We start from the raw sequence: 19,525 nt of genomic DNA on the forward strand, positions 1-19,525 counted from the left end.
TGTTCGATCGAAAATCAAAAAAAAAACAACCTATAATGCAAAATTTTATATACAGGACTTTTTAGTTTATCTACCACAAACTCTAAACTTAAGAAACCCTGGAGACGAGGTTGGTCTACTTTTTTAAAAAAAAAGACATTTTAAACACGTTGTAGGAGAACACACGATAATTACAGCGTTAGAGAATATTTGAAGCTTAATATCCATTACAACCGCCTCATCTAGATAAAGACGTTAAATTTCCTGATATATAAACTTTAATTTTCCATTAGGCGCAGGATTATTAATAAGGAATGTGAGATATTTTGATTGTTCTGATTAGAAAGAACCAAAGTCTTATTAACAGCTTCCTAATGGCTGCATATCAAACCTTTTTCAAACCACGAAAAGAATTCTAATCGTGTTCGCCACGATGTACAATACCGATTGGTGTGTTCCGTAGCACGACGCTAGCATTTCATGCACTGTTACACGACAACATAAACATATTGATTTTGCCACGCATTTTTGATATTTTGATTGCTAAAAAACGAAGGAGAAAACGAAAAACAAAAAGAAAAGTCAAGCACTCCCTCCAGCATTTGTGAACATCTATGAAACATGTCTCATTTGCTTTCAAGTGGTTGTCCACTTATGACTTTTTGAAGCTCGTTAGCGTCTAGGGATTCGTATTTTAACAGGGCTTCGGCAAGCCTCTTGTGCTCCTTGGATCGTTTGTGTAAAATGTTCTTCGCTCGCAAGTAGGCTTCCTAAAAAAAATTAATAGTGTGAAAACTCAAGGCATCGACAAAATGGACTAATAGATGTGAGTATAAAGGATGTAAATTAGAGGGTATCTCTTGTAGAAAGTTATTTTGATTGTTAAAGCTTCAACATGTTATCAACGAATGTTTCAAAATAATTCGAAGACCATACAAAACGATTAAACAATGGATAAAAATTATTCTGTTCGTACTTCTGAAAAATCTCTACTAACATCAAATCAAAACAAAAAACTTTTAAACACAACTGTATTACCTGTATTAGCCTTTTTACTTCACCCTCAATAACCGACTGCAACTCCGGACTTAATTTCTCTTGTGATTCATCGATCAATACTGTACCGACCTATACAAAAATATGTTGAATCCTACATGTTATTGTTGGGCTGGAGAACGAAACGGGACGGATTGGATTAAAAAATCGTGATTTATGGAATTTGATTGGTTAAAGAACATTTTCCATTCGATTTAAAAATTTTACCAAAAAACAAAAGAATAATCAACAGAACAGCCCTTAAACCCGGCCAGATCCGGATTTTGTTGTGTGAAAATCCAGCTTCATGCATCCACCCTTTAACTTTACCTTATCACTCATACCATACTGTGTGACCATGGCACGAGCTATCTTTGTTGCTTGCTGCATGTCACTTGAAGCACCTAAACAGATAACATATGAACAGATAAAAAAATATTCAAAACGTTGGAGGTGAGAGGGATACAGTTTTCTAAGGTACTGAAATTTTTTCAGCCATCAATAGACTTCTGCTACTTTAAGGAAAAAAAGTGTTTGCAGAAGTAACTTTGCGCTTCATCTTTACCGCGAAATATTTACATTTTGCGAGGAAAAACTTCCGCAGTTTTACGGAATTGGAATTTTTCGCAGAAAAAATATTTGTGGTTCGACAAGTTTTTTTGTTTATTTCTGACTAGAGTTTTTACACATTCTTAGAGACCAATTAATTGCAACATTTTGCTGGAAAAAAAACCACCTAAAAGAACAACTTTACCTCCAAATAGAAGTTTACTATTGGCATTTTTCGCGGGGAAAAACCTTTGCGGTTCACGACTGACCTTACTTTTTACGGGAATAAACTTTTACGACTTTTTCAAGGACTTCAAAATTTAAAAAAAGGCAATTAACGTGATAAAAAAAGTTTTTTTTTCATTTTCTACAGAATTAGTGCATTAGATTTAAAAATTTTACGAACCTGTGCAAATATAACGAAAGTAAAAGATTCGCAGAATTACCTTGACGTATTTAAAAACCTACTCTCAAAGAGCGTCTGTTCTATTCTTTTCCTACATTGGCGTGATTGGTCGTTAGCCACTAACGACTTTTTCGAAAAAATATCAAGGGTAAAAGAACGCCCTTATATAAACGCTTGGCGTGAATCCTTTAGAAAAAACATGGAAGGCGTAAGAAAACATGGAAGGTACTAAGAAATATGCAATACTACCAATGTACCTGTTGTGATAGAGTCCTCGCCAAAAATCATTTCCTCAGCAACTCTACCACCCATACATACGTCCATCTTTGCAAGAAGCTGTTTCTTTGACCAGCTTAGTTCATCCTTTTCAGGGAGCTGCATAACGTAACCTAAAGCTGAACCACGAGGAATCACTGTGGCTTTATGTACTGGTTGTGCATCTAAAAGAAAATACTTAAGTATGAACATTACGAATTCAACATACAAGATCTATTGCGTAAATAGAAGATCAAAAATCCACCTGGTGTAAACAAGGCCACAATAGCATGACCACTTTCATGATAAGCAACTAGAGTTCGATTCTTTTCCTCAATCACAGCGCTTTTTCGTTCAGGACCTAAAGTATACGTTATTTATCTACATATGATGCATTTCTATAGAGCTGTTTTATTGAAAAAATGAGCGTAATTTTTTTCAAACCAGTGTCTCCTGGACACACAACTAACTGAGCTGCAACCTACCCATAATTATTTTATCTTTGGCCCATTCGAAGTGCTCCATATTGATGAGCTTTGAATCAGTTGAAGCCGCTCGCAATGCAGCTTGATTTACCAGGTTGCACAAATCAGCACCTGAAGACCGAATTATTTCAAGCAAATATTTCGCGAAAGAAAAAAGCTATTGATATCGAAACTAACTTTATTTTAACAGAACAGTGTTGGCAGAAGGATCCCTCCATCCCTCTTAAATGTTTCTTATTAAAGGGTTAGAATAGTACAAAACTGTCACAACTAACTGTTGTGATTACCAGATATTGCGTAAAAGGTTTTTCTAATAAAGTTTTTTCTATAACTTCATCTTACCTGAAAATCCTGGAGTTCCACGCGCAATGATTTCAGCGTCAACATCTAGCAAATAATAACATTGTGAACCTACTACGATCGACATAATGAACAGCCAAGAGAGAAATATATAACATCTTACCCTTTCCGCACAAACTCTTTTTTAGATACAGTTGTAATATGCTTTTTCTTCCTCGCACATCCGGCATGGTGACATGAACTTTACTGTCAAACCGTCCTGGTCTCGTCAGAGCTCTAACACAAAGAACACAGTATGTAACTCACATGTACAAGAGACTACCAGCCAGCTGATGTATATATAAACTTAGTGCTGACATACTGGAAAAATAAACACTCCTGTAGTCATCCCTGTGACACAAACAATGAAAACCAACTTAGTTCAAGCTTTAGGAACTTTTTACGATTTCTTTTTAAATCAGATAACATTTTCGGACTTTCAAAGATAATTGTAGCCTCGACATTTCTCACTACAATTCAAAAAAGATTAAAATAAATTTATAATATATATTCATAATATGTAGCATACTTGTCGAGAATTTCTGGGAAGTTGGTTGCTCCAATCACAATGATACCTTCAGTTTGATCAAATCTAAAATATAACAAATAACATTATGACTATCGTGATCATACTTTCTTAGAGGTCTAGATGTATCCTTGGACAAACTCACTAAGAAAACCTCTGTTTAGAAGTTACTTTATAAACTATATATACAGTTTCTTCCACTCTGAATGACAGTTTCCTTTACAAGAGCCATACTAACAACAGGCAGTCAAATATTCATTTCAAAAGAATGAACCATTCTCCTCATTTCGGTACGAGTCTTCGTCTGGTGCAGATATCAGGACAATCATAGCAGATTATAAAAAAAACCTGAACGCTAAACACTTTTTTATTATAAATTTAGTTACTTATTTTATATATACCTAACTGTGTCATAAATGTCAAGGACACCCATTAACTAGGATGTACGAATCTCTAATTTACACCTTTAAAACACCCAAACTTCTATTTAAAAGACACCTCTAAAGTGCACACCTTTTTCTCCAATCAATATTCATTATACACTGGTTCGCAGCACAGAAAAACAAAGTTTCGCCTTCTTACCCGTCTAACTCTACTAAAAGTTGATTCAATGTCATCCTTGAGTAAGGCTGATGATCGTTGGAAATTCGAGTTCCACCTATTGCATCTAATTCATCAATGAAGATAATACATGGTGCATGCTCTTTAGCTGCAGCTAAAAAATAGAATTATACTCGTTAAATCTAAAAAATATACACAGACTTTCCAAAGTAGGAAGTTGCACTTGTTTCCCATGTTGTAAAGATTTTTCTTCGTTTAAGGCAGAGTTGCTTTGTGCATCGCTAACATATCCCATGCCGGCAGGATTCGATCCGCGATTCCAGGAGCTACGCTGATTGGAAGTCCGATAGAGAAGTAGGGAAAGGACACAATATGTGCTATGACAAACTGTCACATACAATATTCTTGTTTGCTTTTTTTCCATGATGGTCAATTGGACAATAATACTTACCAAATAATTTTCTCACTCTTGCTGCACCAACTCCCACAAACATTTCGTCAAATTCTGAACCGGATGCAAAAAAGAACGGGACGTCTGCTTCACCTGCAATGGCACGCGCGAGCAATGTCTTACCCGTTCCGGGTGGACCAATGAGTAATACTCCACCTGGAAGACGTGCTCCCAGTCTTTCAAATTTTTCTGGACATCTTAAAAACTCAACCACTTCTTCCAGTTCTTGTTTAGCTTCATCGCAGCCTTGAACGTCACTAAACTTGAACTTTTTCTCTGATTGGTCAGGCAAAATTTCTTTCTGGTTCACATTCAGCATCTTCGTTTGCATATACGTAAATCCGTAAAGCAAAACACCAACTAATAAACCAAATCGAACAGTATTCCAGAATTGCTCTTTAAAAAAGGAGCCCTTTCTCGAATTCATTACTACATGGACAGGCTGATCTTCAGTTCCTACAGGCCCATCATTGTTATTAGTAGTATTAGACATAAATTTAGACAAGTTTCCTAATGTGAATTGTCCATTACTCTTTGCAGTTGCAAACCTTTTTTGTGCTTCTGCCGGTGAAAGTTGGTTGGTGAGTAACAATGCTTTCATGTACAAATCTTTCACCTCCTCGTTGCTAGCATAACGCCCACTTTCATACCTTCGAACCACATACTCAGGGTCTTCCGTAATCACCGCCTGAGTATCAGAAATAATAAAATTGTGATTGCTTGGTTGTGATTGCAAATTTTGTTTTTACAGAAAACAGAAAAACTGATCGGTAAAACCAAAAATATGTAATAAAATGCTTCAACTTACTTTTAAGTATTCAGCTTGAGCAAGTACATTATTTGTCTGTTGATTGGCAATATCTTCCAGAAAGATTACACGATTACGAGAGAGATATGTGCTGTTAAATCGTGCTTGAAGATCTGTAAAAAAAATGTTAACATTCTTATATTACATTAATAGGGTACACCAGGGAGACACTCTTTTATCTCAGCAAACCTTTCTTTATTTATGTAAATACTAAAATGGTTGGATATTTTCTTCACTAAATCCAAAAGTCAAAAAAACTCCTTCCATTTAAACCATTAAGATAAAGATGAAATGGATGTGAAAATAAAAATTTTACTGTGTGGAGGTCATGTAAATGTTAAAATGAAAATTCTGTAACAGTAGACAACAACAACAAAAGGACAAACTAAAAAACGAATAACAAAGTCGGCCTACTATGTAATTGTCTAAACGAAGTCTTCGGATGCAGGTATGTTGGATAAAGATCTAAAAACGGGTAAGTTTAAAACAACTTAGAAAAGATATTTTATTTCATTAAACAACAGTCAAAGCTGTATAAGACGGTCACTTTGAGGACTAAAATAGTCATAATAGTTGGGTAGTTGGTTGTCTTACAAAAACTTTTGTAATAGTGCCCGTCACTGGTGTGGTTGCCTTAGACTTATAGCCTTCACCAAACTTGTGGAATGCAAGAAACCGTTTAAAATTATGCCAGCGTTCTCCAAGTTATACAAGCTTAATATAAATGTAAATGCATTACCACACCTGTTTTGCTGTAGAAAAGTAAGAGACAGTCGAAATATTAAAAACAAAACACAATGATCATCTTACACAGGTATTATCTTGTCTTGGGGATAAAAAAATAGTGGCTGTTGATTGCATTAGGCAGGTGGATTTCTTATAAAGTAGCATACGACCATAAAACATATCAGAGAACCAAACGTGGTCGTCTAAGACAGGTTTGATTGTATTATTTAATTATTCCTCAAAAACAGTAGATAATACTTAACACTGATTGCGAAATATTGAAGTATGTCGAATATCCAAATATCAACATGGAAATTAAAGTGGTATTTATTATGTCTCTCTGTGTGATTTCATGGAAGAAAGTAAACATGTATAAGTTTATATAAACACAAAACTTCCATCAATCTCTGATGGCAGTTCTTACTTTCTGGTAATTCTTACATTTATTTTTCATAAAAGAGTTTGTGGAAATATATGAACATGGTGTTGAAGCAATCCATTTCGTATTGGGTGTACATGCTGACCAGCTAGGATGAAAGGTTTTGAAATCGAGCTCCGAAAACGCTACACAATTCTAAAATATAAAAATAATAACAATCACTACTGCGAGTGATGTTGCCAAAAGAACAAAAAAAACCCAGCCTTCTCCCACTGTGTTAAGCATGCTTGTGTAAAACATATATATGAAAAAAGTTTCTAAAGTAAAATATATAAACAAAGCCTCCCTGGATGATTAGAAAAAAATATATATAATTGGTTTATTTATATTATTTTGGTCATTTGTTGACATGTAACCAATAAAACTTACAACACGATTTTCACTGATGGATTGTTTTAATTGAGAGGAAGCACCCTTGTGTTGTTGTCTTTTGATTTTTGTTTTTGCATAGTTAGTGCCACGGGAGCAGAAGCAGGACTGTAGTTGTCCTAGAGAAATCGATGCTTCATTGACGATGCTTGCTAACTATAAAAATAATATAAACAAATGTCAGTTTGGAGAAGCTTTTATGTACCTCATATAAAATTAGATTGATAATTGTTTCATTTTTAGAGACTATGCTTAAATTTTAAAACTTAACTAGGTTCATTTTGATTTTGTCTTTTATTGCGAAAATTTTCAGCTGTTTTTTCAACCATCTAAGGTGCAACTTATCTTACAAAAACATGGCAAGAATATAAATAACCTGACCAATCAAGCGTTAGCATACAATTCACTGTGCATTGCAATTTGGGACTAAACAACTTGACAACAAAAAAAGGACGACATTTTCTAAAACATGGTAAACCAGGCATATTTTAGGAACAAAATTGAGACCAATTCCTGCTTTACAACCTACCCCTTAGTTTGAAAAAGAACAAACATGAAAGACTGTGTGTTTCTGTGCAACAGAAATTGTGCTACCAGCTATTAACTTCCAAGTTCCAATGAGGCGAGAATCTATTTTTAATTAAAATTTACTTTTGATAATGTCCCTTAAATCTTTCAGAAAATAATCTGAATCTATACTATTGATTCTATTTCTCAGGGCTATTGTTGTCGAAGCATGGTAAAATTGTGTTACAGATGTTGTCAATGTCTTGAATTGATAAATCAGTCTGATGTTGTGGGAAGCACATCGCATATGTAAAGTTTGCATGTGTGTGGGTGTGTAGACAGAATGGCTAACTGACTCCTGACTGGGCTTCTTTTGTTACTTCGCTACATGAAATAACTGCACCTAAATTACTACTAATTAAATACTGATTAATAAAATGTATTTTCAATTGTCTTTTCTATAATGGGTAGGAATACCCTAGTTAACTAAGCTTTCTTCCAGGATATCAAAATTCCGTTTCTCTTATATGAAAGCCTAGTAGCAAACAAATGTGTCAGAGCAAATCCCTACAGTTCAGTGAGGCCATTTGTTATTGGGATTTCCTAATTTTCTGATTGCAAAAAATTTGTTTGCGACTCAAGAAAATCTTTTCAACCCTATCTATTCCGATTTCCAGGTGGTAAGAAAAATTATGCTGGGCCTCCTGGTAAGTGTAGAACAAGAAACTGTCTAAATGTATTTCTCCTATGCCTGATATTAGATCGACCTCAAAAACATGAGTTTATAGTCACCAATATATTGTAAAATTGTAAAAAAGTGATGCCATAGATATCTGTAAAGAGGGTAGGAAGGTAGGTTGAAATTTTTCCAATGTGAATATTAATTATATTCATATCAATTATATTTTGACTTGACCCCATAACTATTTAGAGATAGCAGCTAGATAAACTGTATCCCAGCCCTCTGAATTAGGAATAAAACATGGTAGCAAAAAAAAGCCCTCGTATTTATAATTTACGATGGCAATCATATTCTTGACGGCAATTGTCAAAGTTACTTTAGCCAGTGTGGAGGAACACCATATCCATTTTCCATATAACTAGCTTTCTTTAGCATTTTAATTTTAAAAAGCGCATTCATTCTTTATAATATGACACTATCAAGTGTAAATTGCACCTAACTTTACAAAATCGATTTTCATCTTTTGCTACGCTCAATCTAAAAATAGAGCAGCGGTACATACATTCAAAAGAAGTATGAAGATCAGGAATGGTTTCTATGAAACAAACATTAACACGAAAGTTCAAACACATTTTGCGCGCATGGATATTATAACTATTATCTATTGTGTGATGTGAGTGATTTATTGCATACAGGAAATAATAAAGCCACATTTTCTTGCGTTTACAACATGCTTCCTCATCGAAAAGCTGCTTAGACTCTTTTAAAACTAGTTTTAATAAAAGATGAACACTTTTTACCAAATTACTGGCATAATGCTGGCAGAAAACCTGTGGCAATTCTTAATCTCCGTGCGCTGTGCAAATAAATTTATACCCAGGCTGGTCATTATTCTTATTTATTATTTGTTTTTCTCTATTGTTCTAAACAATAGACCTATTGTTTTTAACTTTAAATCCCAGCCTGATATGTTTATAAAAGAAAAAGCATGTATATTGGTACAATGGAGAAATTTGCTAGCTTTTATTTTTTTGCTTGCTGTATGGTCCACCTGAACCTCTTGCATAATGTTCAACTTGAACACAGAATTGTAGCGTATTTTTGATTTTGAAGATAAAATGCGTTCTTGTTGTTGTTTGTTTGTTTCTTTTTATATTACTTTATGCTTATTTGTTTTCTTTTCACATACGTATTATCCTCATATCAAAGGTGCTTTTTTAACAATATTGAAAGCTCACAACTTTTTCACGATGAAGTAGCAAAAAAGTTGTTACTTATCTTCAGTACCATTACAAGCTCATCTTCATTACCTTTTATAAATGTTAAAACACAAAACAAAGGATTAACAACCGCTTAGTTATATATAGAAAACTGCTTTGTATATAAAAAATCCTGGACCACAGCTAAGTCACCAAATTTACCATCCAGGAGTTGACGTCATGAGCCCTCCACTCCCAAAGGAATATATTTACAAAATGATGATTGGCAAGAAGCTTCTTCCCCTAGCTAATATTTTGCAATTTTAACAACGAATATCTTGCAAACAAATCACAACAAGTAAAAAAGCAAATTGTTTTGTAATTAGTAGGTACAATACTTTGAAATTGAGAAGTTAAGCAGTACGACACTTCAATGTCAAGGCGAATTGTACCACAGTTCTTTCTTCTTGGTCACTGTTCTTGCACATGAAGTGAACTAGATCATGTCATTTATAATGTAGTAAACAATATAAAGGACATCATCTAGTTCACTTCATATGCGAGAACAGGGACCGAGTTTTGTATGTTTGCGACAGGAGAGTTGTGTGAAAAAGAAAGATTAATGAAGATAAAGAAAGATCATGAAGATTATAAACATTATCAATTCTAATATTAAAGTTTATCGTCACTTTAGCTACTGTTGAGAAAGCGCAAGCAAGAAAAGTGCATACGATGATGGCAATTTAAATCAAGTAACCATCCATTCCGTTTTGGAATGGCACAGTGAATTTTTTTTGATTGATAAATCAGAGCAAAATTAATAGCACTTCCATGTAAACAATAATCAGAATGCCAACAGTTTTCCTACAATCGAAGTAGATAAAACATTCACCCGATTGAGGCATGTCTTACTCAATGACATTGCAGACTCACTTGACTGGGTAATTTTACCTTGATCGGGTATATATAATACTTATCCGATTGGACTAAAGTGCCCTACTGAAGCCTAAAGGCGCGTAATCACCCTGTAGGCAACTTTTTTTGAGGTACCTATTTTATAGTAAAAATTGAAAGATATACATGAAAAAATATAATCCTGAAAATTTTATTAAAACTGACGACCAGAACATGTTCAAATTTCATAGAAATAGCAAACTTACCCCAATTTCTCCTAGCCTACAGAACCGCCATTACATTTCATTGCACGAATCATGCGATATTAAACGCAGAGCAAAATTGATCACATGGTTGCTGGATTCATGCCATTACAAAAAAATAATTAATGAGGGAGAGCATCTGTAGCTGTGTTTCCATCGTAATGCTTTTATAAATTTATCAACAAAGTTCCGAACATGAAAAATCAGATAAATCAATTGAAGTTTCTGTGTTATATTTTATTACTTAAATGCTTTAATTTACTGAAATCAGATTTCTTTGCAACATCAACCTCTTCTTGTTGTTGTTTCTGAAGATAGCTTTGCCACACTAGCTGTCTTACTTTCTAATTAATTTCCTTTGTTGAAACAGCTTGTCGTTTCCTTACGGAGACATTATCACATCTAGACAATTAGAATACCTAAATTTTTAGAATTTCCCCTTTTATGCCCTAAATTTAATTATCTCCATAATGCTTTAACTATCTTCAACTCTCACAATATGCATTCTCCCTCGTTGGTTTTTTTTTGCTTATTATATGCAATAATCTTGGTCAAGCCAATAAAAAAAGACAGAGCGTGATAAAGATTAATTATCATAATTATTAACCACGAGACAATATTGCGATTTCTTCTTTCTGTTTCGTTTGACTGTGGTCTCCAAAAACAATGGTGAATAGAATAAGAGGGAATTATTTTTTTCTTGTGTCTTTCCAACGGAGCCTACCATAATGGAGATATTATCGAAATCTCCAGTGCTCATTTAAACTTAAGGTCGTTTGTTTACCTACAGTTTCACACAAACATTTTGTGATGGCCCACTTATTAGACGGGAATAGGAGATCAACAAGATCGTTAAACATCGTGGCTAGAAAACAACAACAATAAATTTAAGATATTAAAGTATCATTATTTCCATTTCTGGTAAGTTTTATATCCTCAAATTTTCAGGAAAAGCATAGCTCTGTCTGAACTTTAAAATTAATAAAAAAAATGTATATATTAATTTTTTTCGAAAAGGGTGATTAAGCGCCTTTAAGAAGAGAAGGGAGCCATATAGGGGCCATCACAACTGTCATGTAATTTCCCGCAGAATTTTTAATTAGCTAGCTGGCTATATACAATAAAAAAGGTCTATCATTACAACTTTATATGAATAATGTCAACCAGATGTTATCCATCTACACTTGATAATAGTTTAAAGCCTCAACAATGTTTTCGTAGAAAGAAATGGGCTGAAAAAGATCTTTCTTCAGTAAGCTTCCGCATTTTTCTGTATGCCAGATAGAGATAGTTGTTAGATCCAGAAGGGCTTACCATGGAAAATGTAAACATTCAAAAAGGTCTATACCTTCTGTTTGAAGAAACAGACTGAGAAGGACCTGTTCTGCACAGATTGTGAAAAAAAGGACGCCTGGATTATGTACACATGGCCCAATTATGTTTTTTTTGCCCTAATTATGTTGTGACTGGATTATGAATGCTGATATAATGGCTGGCCAGGCAGGCTGTGATTCGCTTTTTCTTCAAACTTTTGTGAATGAAACATTGACAAATTACTGTCACAGAATGATGGATTTCTCTGCAAGATAGAACACCATTTAAAACTAGGCATAGAGAAAGAAAAAAGTCTCAATGTAATTTTTCTCTGCAAGATAAAACACCATTGAAAACTTGGCATAGCAAAGAAAAGTCTCCACGTAAAAGTCAAATTGCAAAATTGAGTTTTCATGAAATTTCGTTTTATTTGAGAACAACAATAACTTTGCCACCTGGGCTATTTGCTTGTCATGAAACCCAGTCAGCCTCGATTATGTTCGTTCTACAAGTGGAGAAATAACATAAAAGTGTTGCACATAAAGACAGCCCGCCCTGATTATGTTCGTTCTATAAGTCTCAGATAATATTAGACTTATAGGTGAATATTTATCATAGCACATCCGTATTTCATTCTCAAAGAGAATGCTCACTCTGTCAAGATCAGTTAAAGACTCACGCTTGAATTCTTTCCTACCATCATGGCTACTGCAGACATGTTGGTGTGGGTTCTTGATGATTTAATGTGTGCTAATGTTGAATCTCTTCATGAAATGCAAAAAGAATTTTTAGAAAGTGTTCATTTTCTGACATTTCTGTTTTCTGGATATATTTATCCCTTGGTAAAGTCTGCGTCCAAATTCAGGTGCAGATATATACATTCCATCTGAGGGAGGTGTGAAGATAAAGGAATTATTATTTTACTCTCCAGCACACCTCACATTTTTTTAAAGGTTTTCAGTACTAGCTACAAAAAGCTAGTTGAGAAGAGCTTTTCACAACAGACTATTAAAAATGAATACAAAAAGATTTATTTAGCTAGCTATTAGCTAGCTAGCTGGCTAATTGTTTTTCTAATATGAGCTCATTGAACAGATGTTTTGTCAATAAACAACTCTTCAAATGGTTATGAGGAAACAAAGTTTGTTAATTGAAGGTCATGGTAAAATATATTATTTTAAGATCCAATCCATCAGGAGACTGTTTATACAGATTAGCATCGTTGGTATTGGTAGGTGATAATTCTTTTGTTGATGTTTTAAGAATTTTGACATCCATAGAACTTTTCTTGCATCCTTCCTTTTATTCCAAGCCTCCTTGTTTTCAATATGCTTTTTAAAAAGAAGGAAAATATTTTTATATCTGAAAAACGTTTATTCAGATTTTTCCTGTCCCATATTGTTTGTGACATGATTCTTTCTCCTGAGGAAGCAGTGAAAGCAGAAGCAATATCAACACATGTACCCCTAAGACATGGTCGATTTTTCTGTTAATACTTGCCTTGTCAACAGTAATAAAAAGAAGTTCAGCTTGTTACAGTTTTGAACTTTCTTTACGCAGTATATATTGCTACGCCTATCTATTTTACCTGATGGGAATCAGTTAAAAAATTTATTTTGCTATAAAAGTATTGTTAAGTCTGCTGTAGACTCCAAACCAAATCATTACATTGCCCTTGTTCCAGGTTGCCACCCTCCTAAACAACTTTCCTATTTCGGCCTGCAAGTGAACTCTACCAAACTTTCCAGAAGTAATAGAGCAATTTCAAAACTCTGTCACTATGTTCCCTTAAAGATACTTCTGTATGTATACTACTCTTTATTTCTTTCTCACACTTCTTATTTCTCCCAAGTTTGGTGTCTAACCCATAACATCCATACTGATCGAATCTTTAAACTTCAAAAAATAGCAGTAAGACTCATCACCTTCGCTGACTTTAACCAACCCTCTAAACCTCTACTAAAGCAACTTAACCTTCTTGATATTTTTGATACCACCAAAATCTGTAATGTACCTCTAGTTCACCAAATCCTAAACAAAACCTCTCCACCTGATATTAATAGGCTTTTTAGTCTAGCGTTTTGCCCGGATACTTACAATAGTAGAGGATCTTCTATTAAACTTTTAGACAAACCCCTTGTTAGAACTTTTTCTTTTGGTACCAATTCTATTTTATATCAATGTATACTAGCCTGGGACTTTTTCAATCTGTTTTCCCTAGGCAAGACCTTTCTTCACTATCAATATATAGAATCAAATCACTCTGCAAAAATTCCCTCCTCAATAAATATTCCTAACAAGCTTAGTCCCTTTTTTACTTTTTGCAAACGGATAAATAACCCAGTTACAGTATATAGTTAATTTTCTTAAAGAAAATAAACAAAGAATTTATATTTATTTATGGTGGCCATCTCCTTAGATTAGTTTTTAACTAGTAACTTGTTGTTGTTGTTTTTAGCAATTTATCTAGCTAAAGTTCCTGTGCATCTAAATAAATACATTGGTTTAGGTGTGTATGTTTCATATCACATGTATGTACATTTCATCTTCATTATCCTGATCTTTCCATATTCTTATTGTTTATGCTATGTTTGTGTTTTATTTTGCTGTCCATGGCTGGTGTGATAATTTGATTCACCTAGTCATGCTGACGAAGCCTGATATTGGCAGAAACAGCAAGAATTTATAAATATTGAAATATATCACACAATTGTCTCACTTTATTGTAGTTAATTCTTGTTAATCTCTGTTGTTGTTTTTGATTGATAAAAAGTTTAAGTTATACATGTTAGCACAGTTTTTTTGTGAAATTAGTGTTTTATCTATCCAAAATATGACATATAAAACAGAGAGATGTTTCTTATAAAAAATGTTCTTAGGAGATTTTCTTAGCTTAGTGTTTCTTTTAATTAAGTTTTAATGATAATTCGATGAATCGGAAGACAATTTCCTGCGATTTTTGTACCTCAAAGCTCAAATTAGCGAACGTTTCTGGGGCCCAGACCCCACTTGTGGGGCTTTTATCGCCCCCAAGACCCCCAGCCGGTAAAGTCAAGCCTTAGTCCAAACATTTCTGCTGCTCAGCAATGCTTCGAGTAAGTCTTGAACAACTCTGGATCCGCCCCTGTATACTGCCGTACATAAACCAGCCTGTCCTGATTATGTTCGTTCTATAAGTGCCAATTAATATTTTTAACCGTTATACATAAGTGCCAACGAAAATAAAAAGTATCAAACATAAATCCGGCCTGCTCTGATTATGTTCGTTTTATGAGTGCCAAATAATATTTTATAACTGTCGTACATAGCCGGCATAGTACATAGTCCTGTTTATAAACGGGCTAAGCTGCCATACATAATCCGGGCAACGTTTGTAATCCGGGCAGCGTTCGTAATCCATACAGAACAGAGACCTCTGTTCACCTTGTGCCTACCATCTTTTTGCCTGCCACGCAATTGTTAAAGCCAAAAGGGCTTACTGCAAAAATGTTAACATTCAAAAAGGTCTATAGCTAGCTAGCTAGTTATAGCCTTGCTCCCAAACCAAACAAAAGGTTCATGGGTGGCTGTCAATTTTTCTAAAAAAAAGGTATATAGCTAGCTATAGCTATAGTCAGGGCGCTGAGTTCTGAAAAATAAACGAGTTCGTGCAAATTCGGGGGAACTTACAAAAACTTCACCAGATGATACATAAATACTTAGTATAAACGATTTTACTTACTGGCCTTCTTAATTCTACTTGCATATATTCCAAAAACAAAAAATATAAACATGTATGAACGATCAATTTTCAATATTTCATTCTTTTTTTTAAATATATAATGCTTTTGTAAAAGCAGATAGTTTAGATTTTTGTTCTTTCGAAACTAAATATGTTACATTTGAACAAACAACACAAACCCCCGTGTTCTTATTCGTGAGCTAAATGTGGTAACGCGGGAGTTTCTACAGCTGGAGGAGGGATAAAAAACAGGTTGCAATGAATGTGCGAAAGAAAATTTATCGAAAATGAGCTCAAAGAAACCGATGAAACTCGTTCTATCTCCAGCTAAAAAAAGTAAGCAAGAAGTGAAATGTATTATACACAACAACAATTACAAGAAAGAAACAAAGTTAAGAGCATTCACAGAAAAATCAGCCGAAAAAGTGAAAATAGCAAGGTATGTTGCAAGTTTGATTATATTGTTTTATTTTTTAATTTGTGGTTTTCATGACTTTATTGTAACAGCGCTATACTTCCGTTTTTTATAGTGAAATTCGAAATGATGAAAATGTCACTGATTTAGTGAGCGGCGATCTTTCCGATTTGAAATTTCATCAGAAATGTTTAGATGCGTATGTCCACCCAAAAACATTAGCTACCATACAAAAGAAAAAAGAAAAAGCTGAAGCAAGCGACGATGAAACGGGAGATGTTAACGACATAGAAGAACAACAACCAACTTCAACTATCCGAATGTCACAGAGAAAGAGACTGGCCTTGAAGGTCTGTTTGAACTGATGGAAGAGTACGAACGTGATATTAAACAAGCAGGTAAAACAGCATTGTATTGGTTGTCTTTCATGGAGATGATGGACGTGTTGTTTGGATTTATACGAGGTTTAAAAATTGGTAACTGGGAATTGCACCTAGACGCAACACGCCAAATGCTGCCATGGTTTTTTGCATACGACCGTCCCAATTATTCCCGCTATTGTACATTCTATGTCATGGAGATGCTGCACTTGCCAGAAACACATCCCGGAATATGTGAGGAATTCACGTAAGTCTGATATTTCGTAATGCGTTGGCGACTTGTGGTTTAAACATGTAGCTTTTTGAGAAAATTTATTAAAACTCTTTAGTAACGGAAATTTTGCGGTTAGAAGATCTCCTGGAAAATTCAATAAAGTTCCCAGTGACCAATGCATAGAGCAAACCATTAACAGAGAACAAAAATGTCATGGTGGAATAACTGGATACAGCACTTCTCCTGGGACTATACAAAGATGGGTATTTACTAGCCACACTATTGCAAAATGTATAAGTATCCTCGAAGACATGCTGACAATCAAACAAAAAATGTCACATCCCAAAGAATTAGGTAAATCCAGAATGGAATTCGACGAAGCTTCTGTTCAGAGATGCTACGACACTTTGGTCTCTTGGGGAAGCCCATTTAACAGCCGAGACAGCCTTGTTCAAATTTGTTCTGGTGTGGAAGCTACCACAGTCGTCGAGAAAAACTTACTGGAAGCCCATTCTGTTGGAAAAAAAGAGATGGAAGAATTTGTTGAAAAAAGAATCAAGTCAAATGAAATTTCCTTCTATGATCGAATTAAAAAAACCCGTCTCAAAACGTTTAAGGATGTCGCAGTGAAGAAGGTGTGTAAGGTAAAAGAGAAGAACATTACGATCGCTGCAGAACGAAGTGTGTTTGCAAAGTTGTTAATCATTGCACAAAACCGCAATAATATTTCGATGAAGGAAGTCTTGAGTTAACCTTTGAGTCCAATTCCTTGGGCTCTTGCTCTTCCAGATGGGGGGCTTGTGAAAACAGTCAAGTCTAAGGTGTTGGCGAAAATAGAAGAGGGTATTGACCCAGAAGAATCCTTACCCACGAATTGTTGTACGATTTTTGATGGAATGGTTTTGCTGCAGCAATTGGATGGTATTCCACTCCTCACATTCGGGGATATATCAGAGTTTCTTTTAAAGAGAATCTTGCGGTGTAAGTCTCAAATCATCTACTTCGTTACTGACCAGTACTTCCAGAATTCTGTGAAAGGCTATGAGAGAAGCAGACGTACCGCAGATGGAACACTCGGAGTACGCATCGAACGAAGAGATCAAAAGAAGCCATCTCAGTTGAAGAAGTACATGCGCAACGACGAAAACAAAAAAGAAATCACTCAGTTTTTATTAAACGACTGGTCCAATGAAAGTCGATTTGTAGGTCTACTAGATCGTCGTGAAATTTACTTCAATTGTTTGTCAAAATTTTTCAAAATATATGTCGTCAACGGTCGTGTATGTTGTGAAGAAGAATCGTCCTTAGAAAACCACCAAGAAGAGGCAGACACCAAGGTATTTCTCTGTTGCAACCAAGCAAGCGTGACTGGCGTTGATAATGCATGCATCGTAACCGTGGACAGTGACATTGTCATATATGCTGTACATTTTGAAAATAAAATTGGAATCAACATTTATCTACAGATCGGTTCGGGTGGACGGAAACGAATCTTAAGTGTGACCAAAATTCGAGATGCTGTTGGTCCCGCAATTGCAGAGGCTCTTCCAGCTTTCCATGCTTTTACAGGTAATGACTTCACAAGTGCATTTCACGGCATAGGGAAAGTGAAGCCATACAACTTTTTGAAAGCTAACGAAATATTTCAAAATGTGTTTGCCAAGCTAGGTAAATCTGCGACATTTGATGTTGACCTCTTTCCACACATTGAGCAATTTGTTTGCAAATTATATGGAGTCAGTGCAACTAACACAGATGACGCACGCTACAAAAAGTTCTGTTCGTGTAAACCTACACCTGAGCCGCAACAGCTTCCTCCAACTCGAGATGCACTATTAAATCATTGTAAAAGAGTTTCATATATCACAGCGATAGTTCGAAATTCTTTGGTTGCAAATCCAAACCTACCAAGCCCAAATGGACATGGATGGAATGTCAACGGTGAGAAACTAGAGATCATTTGGCTATTAAGACGACCTGCACCAGATGCTCTATTGGAAATGGTTTCTTGCTCTTGCCGTAAGTCATCATCTTGCGCCAAAGAAACTTGTGTTTGTAGCTCGTATGATTTGCCTTGCACAGATTTATGCTCCTGTAACTGTGTTGATCAAGGATCAGACAACGACGAGATAATTCTCGAAAATGATGTTAAAGTCGATAGTTCTGATGACGAAAGTGAGGATGACACAGAAGATGAAGAAACTTTATTTTCAGATTAACATTAATATTCTTGGTTTTTAAGTATATGTTAGATAATAAATTAGTTAGTGTATTTCCTGTCAAATATTCGATATTTTCTCATACAGAGGTTTGGTGACAAGATTTATGCGCATTAATATCATAATTACGGAGCCGAAAGTAACTTCCGCGTTATTGAGTCCCATTTTGTTTTACATTTCGACAAAAAATGCTCACGGCAATATGTTTTCTGTGGGGTTTTATAGTTGTGGCTGTTAGCTTTTTTATGCTGTGACGTCATTTCTAAAAATAGGACAAGCAAGAAAATTCAAGAAGGCCAGTAAATGTTTTTTAAATGCTTTTATATATACGATTGTGCTGTGTGAATATCAGAAGTTCTCCTAAATTTCCCAAAATAAATTAACTCAGCGCCCCGACTACTAGCCTAGCTACCTATTTTTTCTGAATACAAAAATAAAACTAAATCAAAATATGCCAGACACAAAAAAACTATGATATATAATATACCTGAAATGTAGATTGTGCTCCAACTGACATATTAGTTCTGGTTATATTTGCGAGTCAGCTCTCCCTGAATAAAATGAATCAGCTTATTTTATCTTCGCATGCTTAGCGGTTTGTTTACCATTTTGATTTTGTCTTGGTTTCCCACATTTTACGATAGTAGAGGAGGAGAATACTTTTTTCAATATATGCACTCCCCCTCCCTGGTTTTAGATATACGATTTGGACGCACCCTCATTCCCAGGGATTTTTGCCTGTTTATTATTAAAGACAAAAAAACCCTGAATACAAGGGTGATTCAGACA

The 19,525-nt window shown here is 34.9% G+C and overlaps 1 protein-coding gene across 1 annotated transcript; it reads right to left on the reverse strand.

Annotated features, from left to right (window-relative positions):
* Window positions 1-170: 170 nt before the first annotated feature.
* LOC130621431 (uncharacterized) lies at window positions 171-19,384 on the reverse strand. Its single transcript, XM_057436715.1, has 16 exons — window positions 19,224-19,384; window positions 6,929-7,084; window positions 6,562-6,694; window positions 5,809-5,859; window positions 5,395-5,507; window positions 4,587-5,274; window positions 4,157-4,289; window positions 3,578-3,640; window positions 3,173-3,285; window positions 3,052-3,096; window positions 2,710-2,820; window positions 2,490-2,585; window positions 2,227-2,409; window positions 1,345-1,418; window positions 1,018-1,107; window positions 171-749 (listed from the first exon to the last, which is right to left on the reverse strand). Exons 1-16 carry the CDS (start codon window positions 19,251-19,253, stop codon window positions 606-608), a joined length of 2,223 nt encoding a protein of 740 aa, XP_057292698.1. The 5' UTR covers window positions 19,254-19,384; the 3' UTR covers window positions 171-605.
* Between the last annotated feature and the right edge of the window lie 141 nt (window positions 19,385-19,525).

Source organism: Hydractinia symbiolongicarpus, chromosome 12 (genome assembly GCF_029227915.1).
Source record: "Hydractinia symbiolongicarpus strain clone_291-10 chromosome 12, HSymV2.1, whole genome shotgun sequence".
Lineage (NCBI taxonomy): Eukaryota > Metazoa > Cnidaria > Hydrozoa > Anthoathecata > Hydractiniidae > Hydractinia > Hydractinia symbiolongicarpus.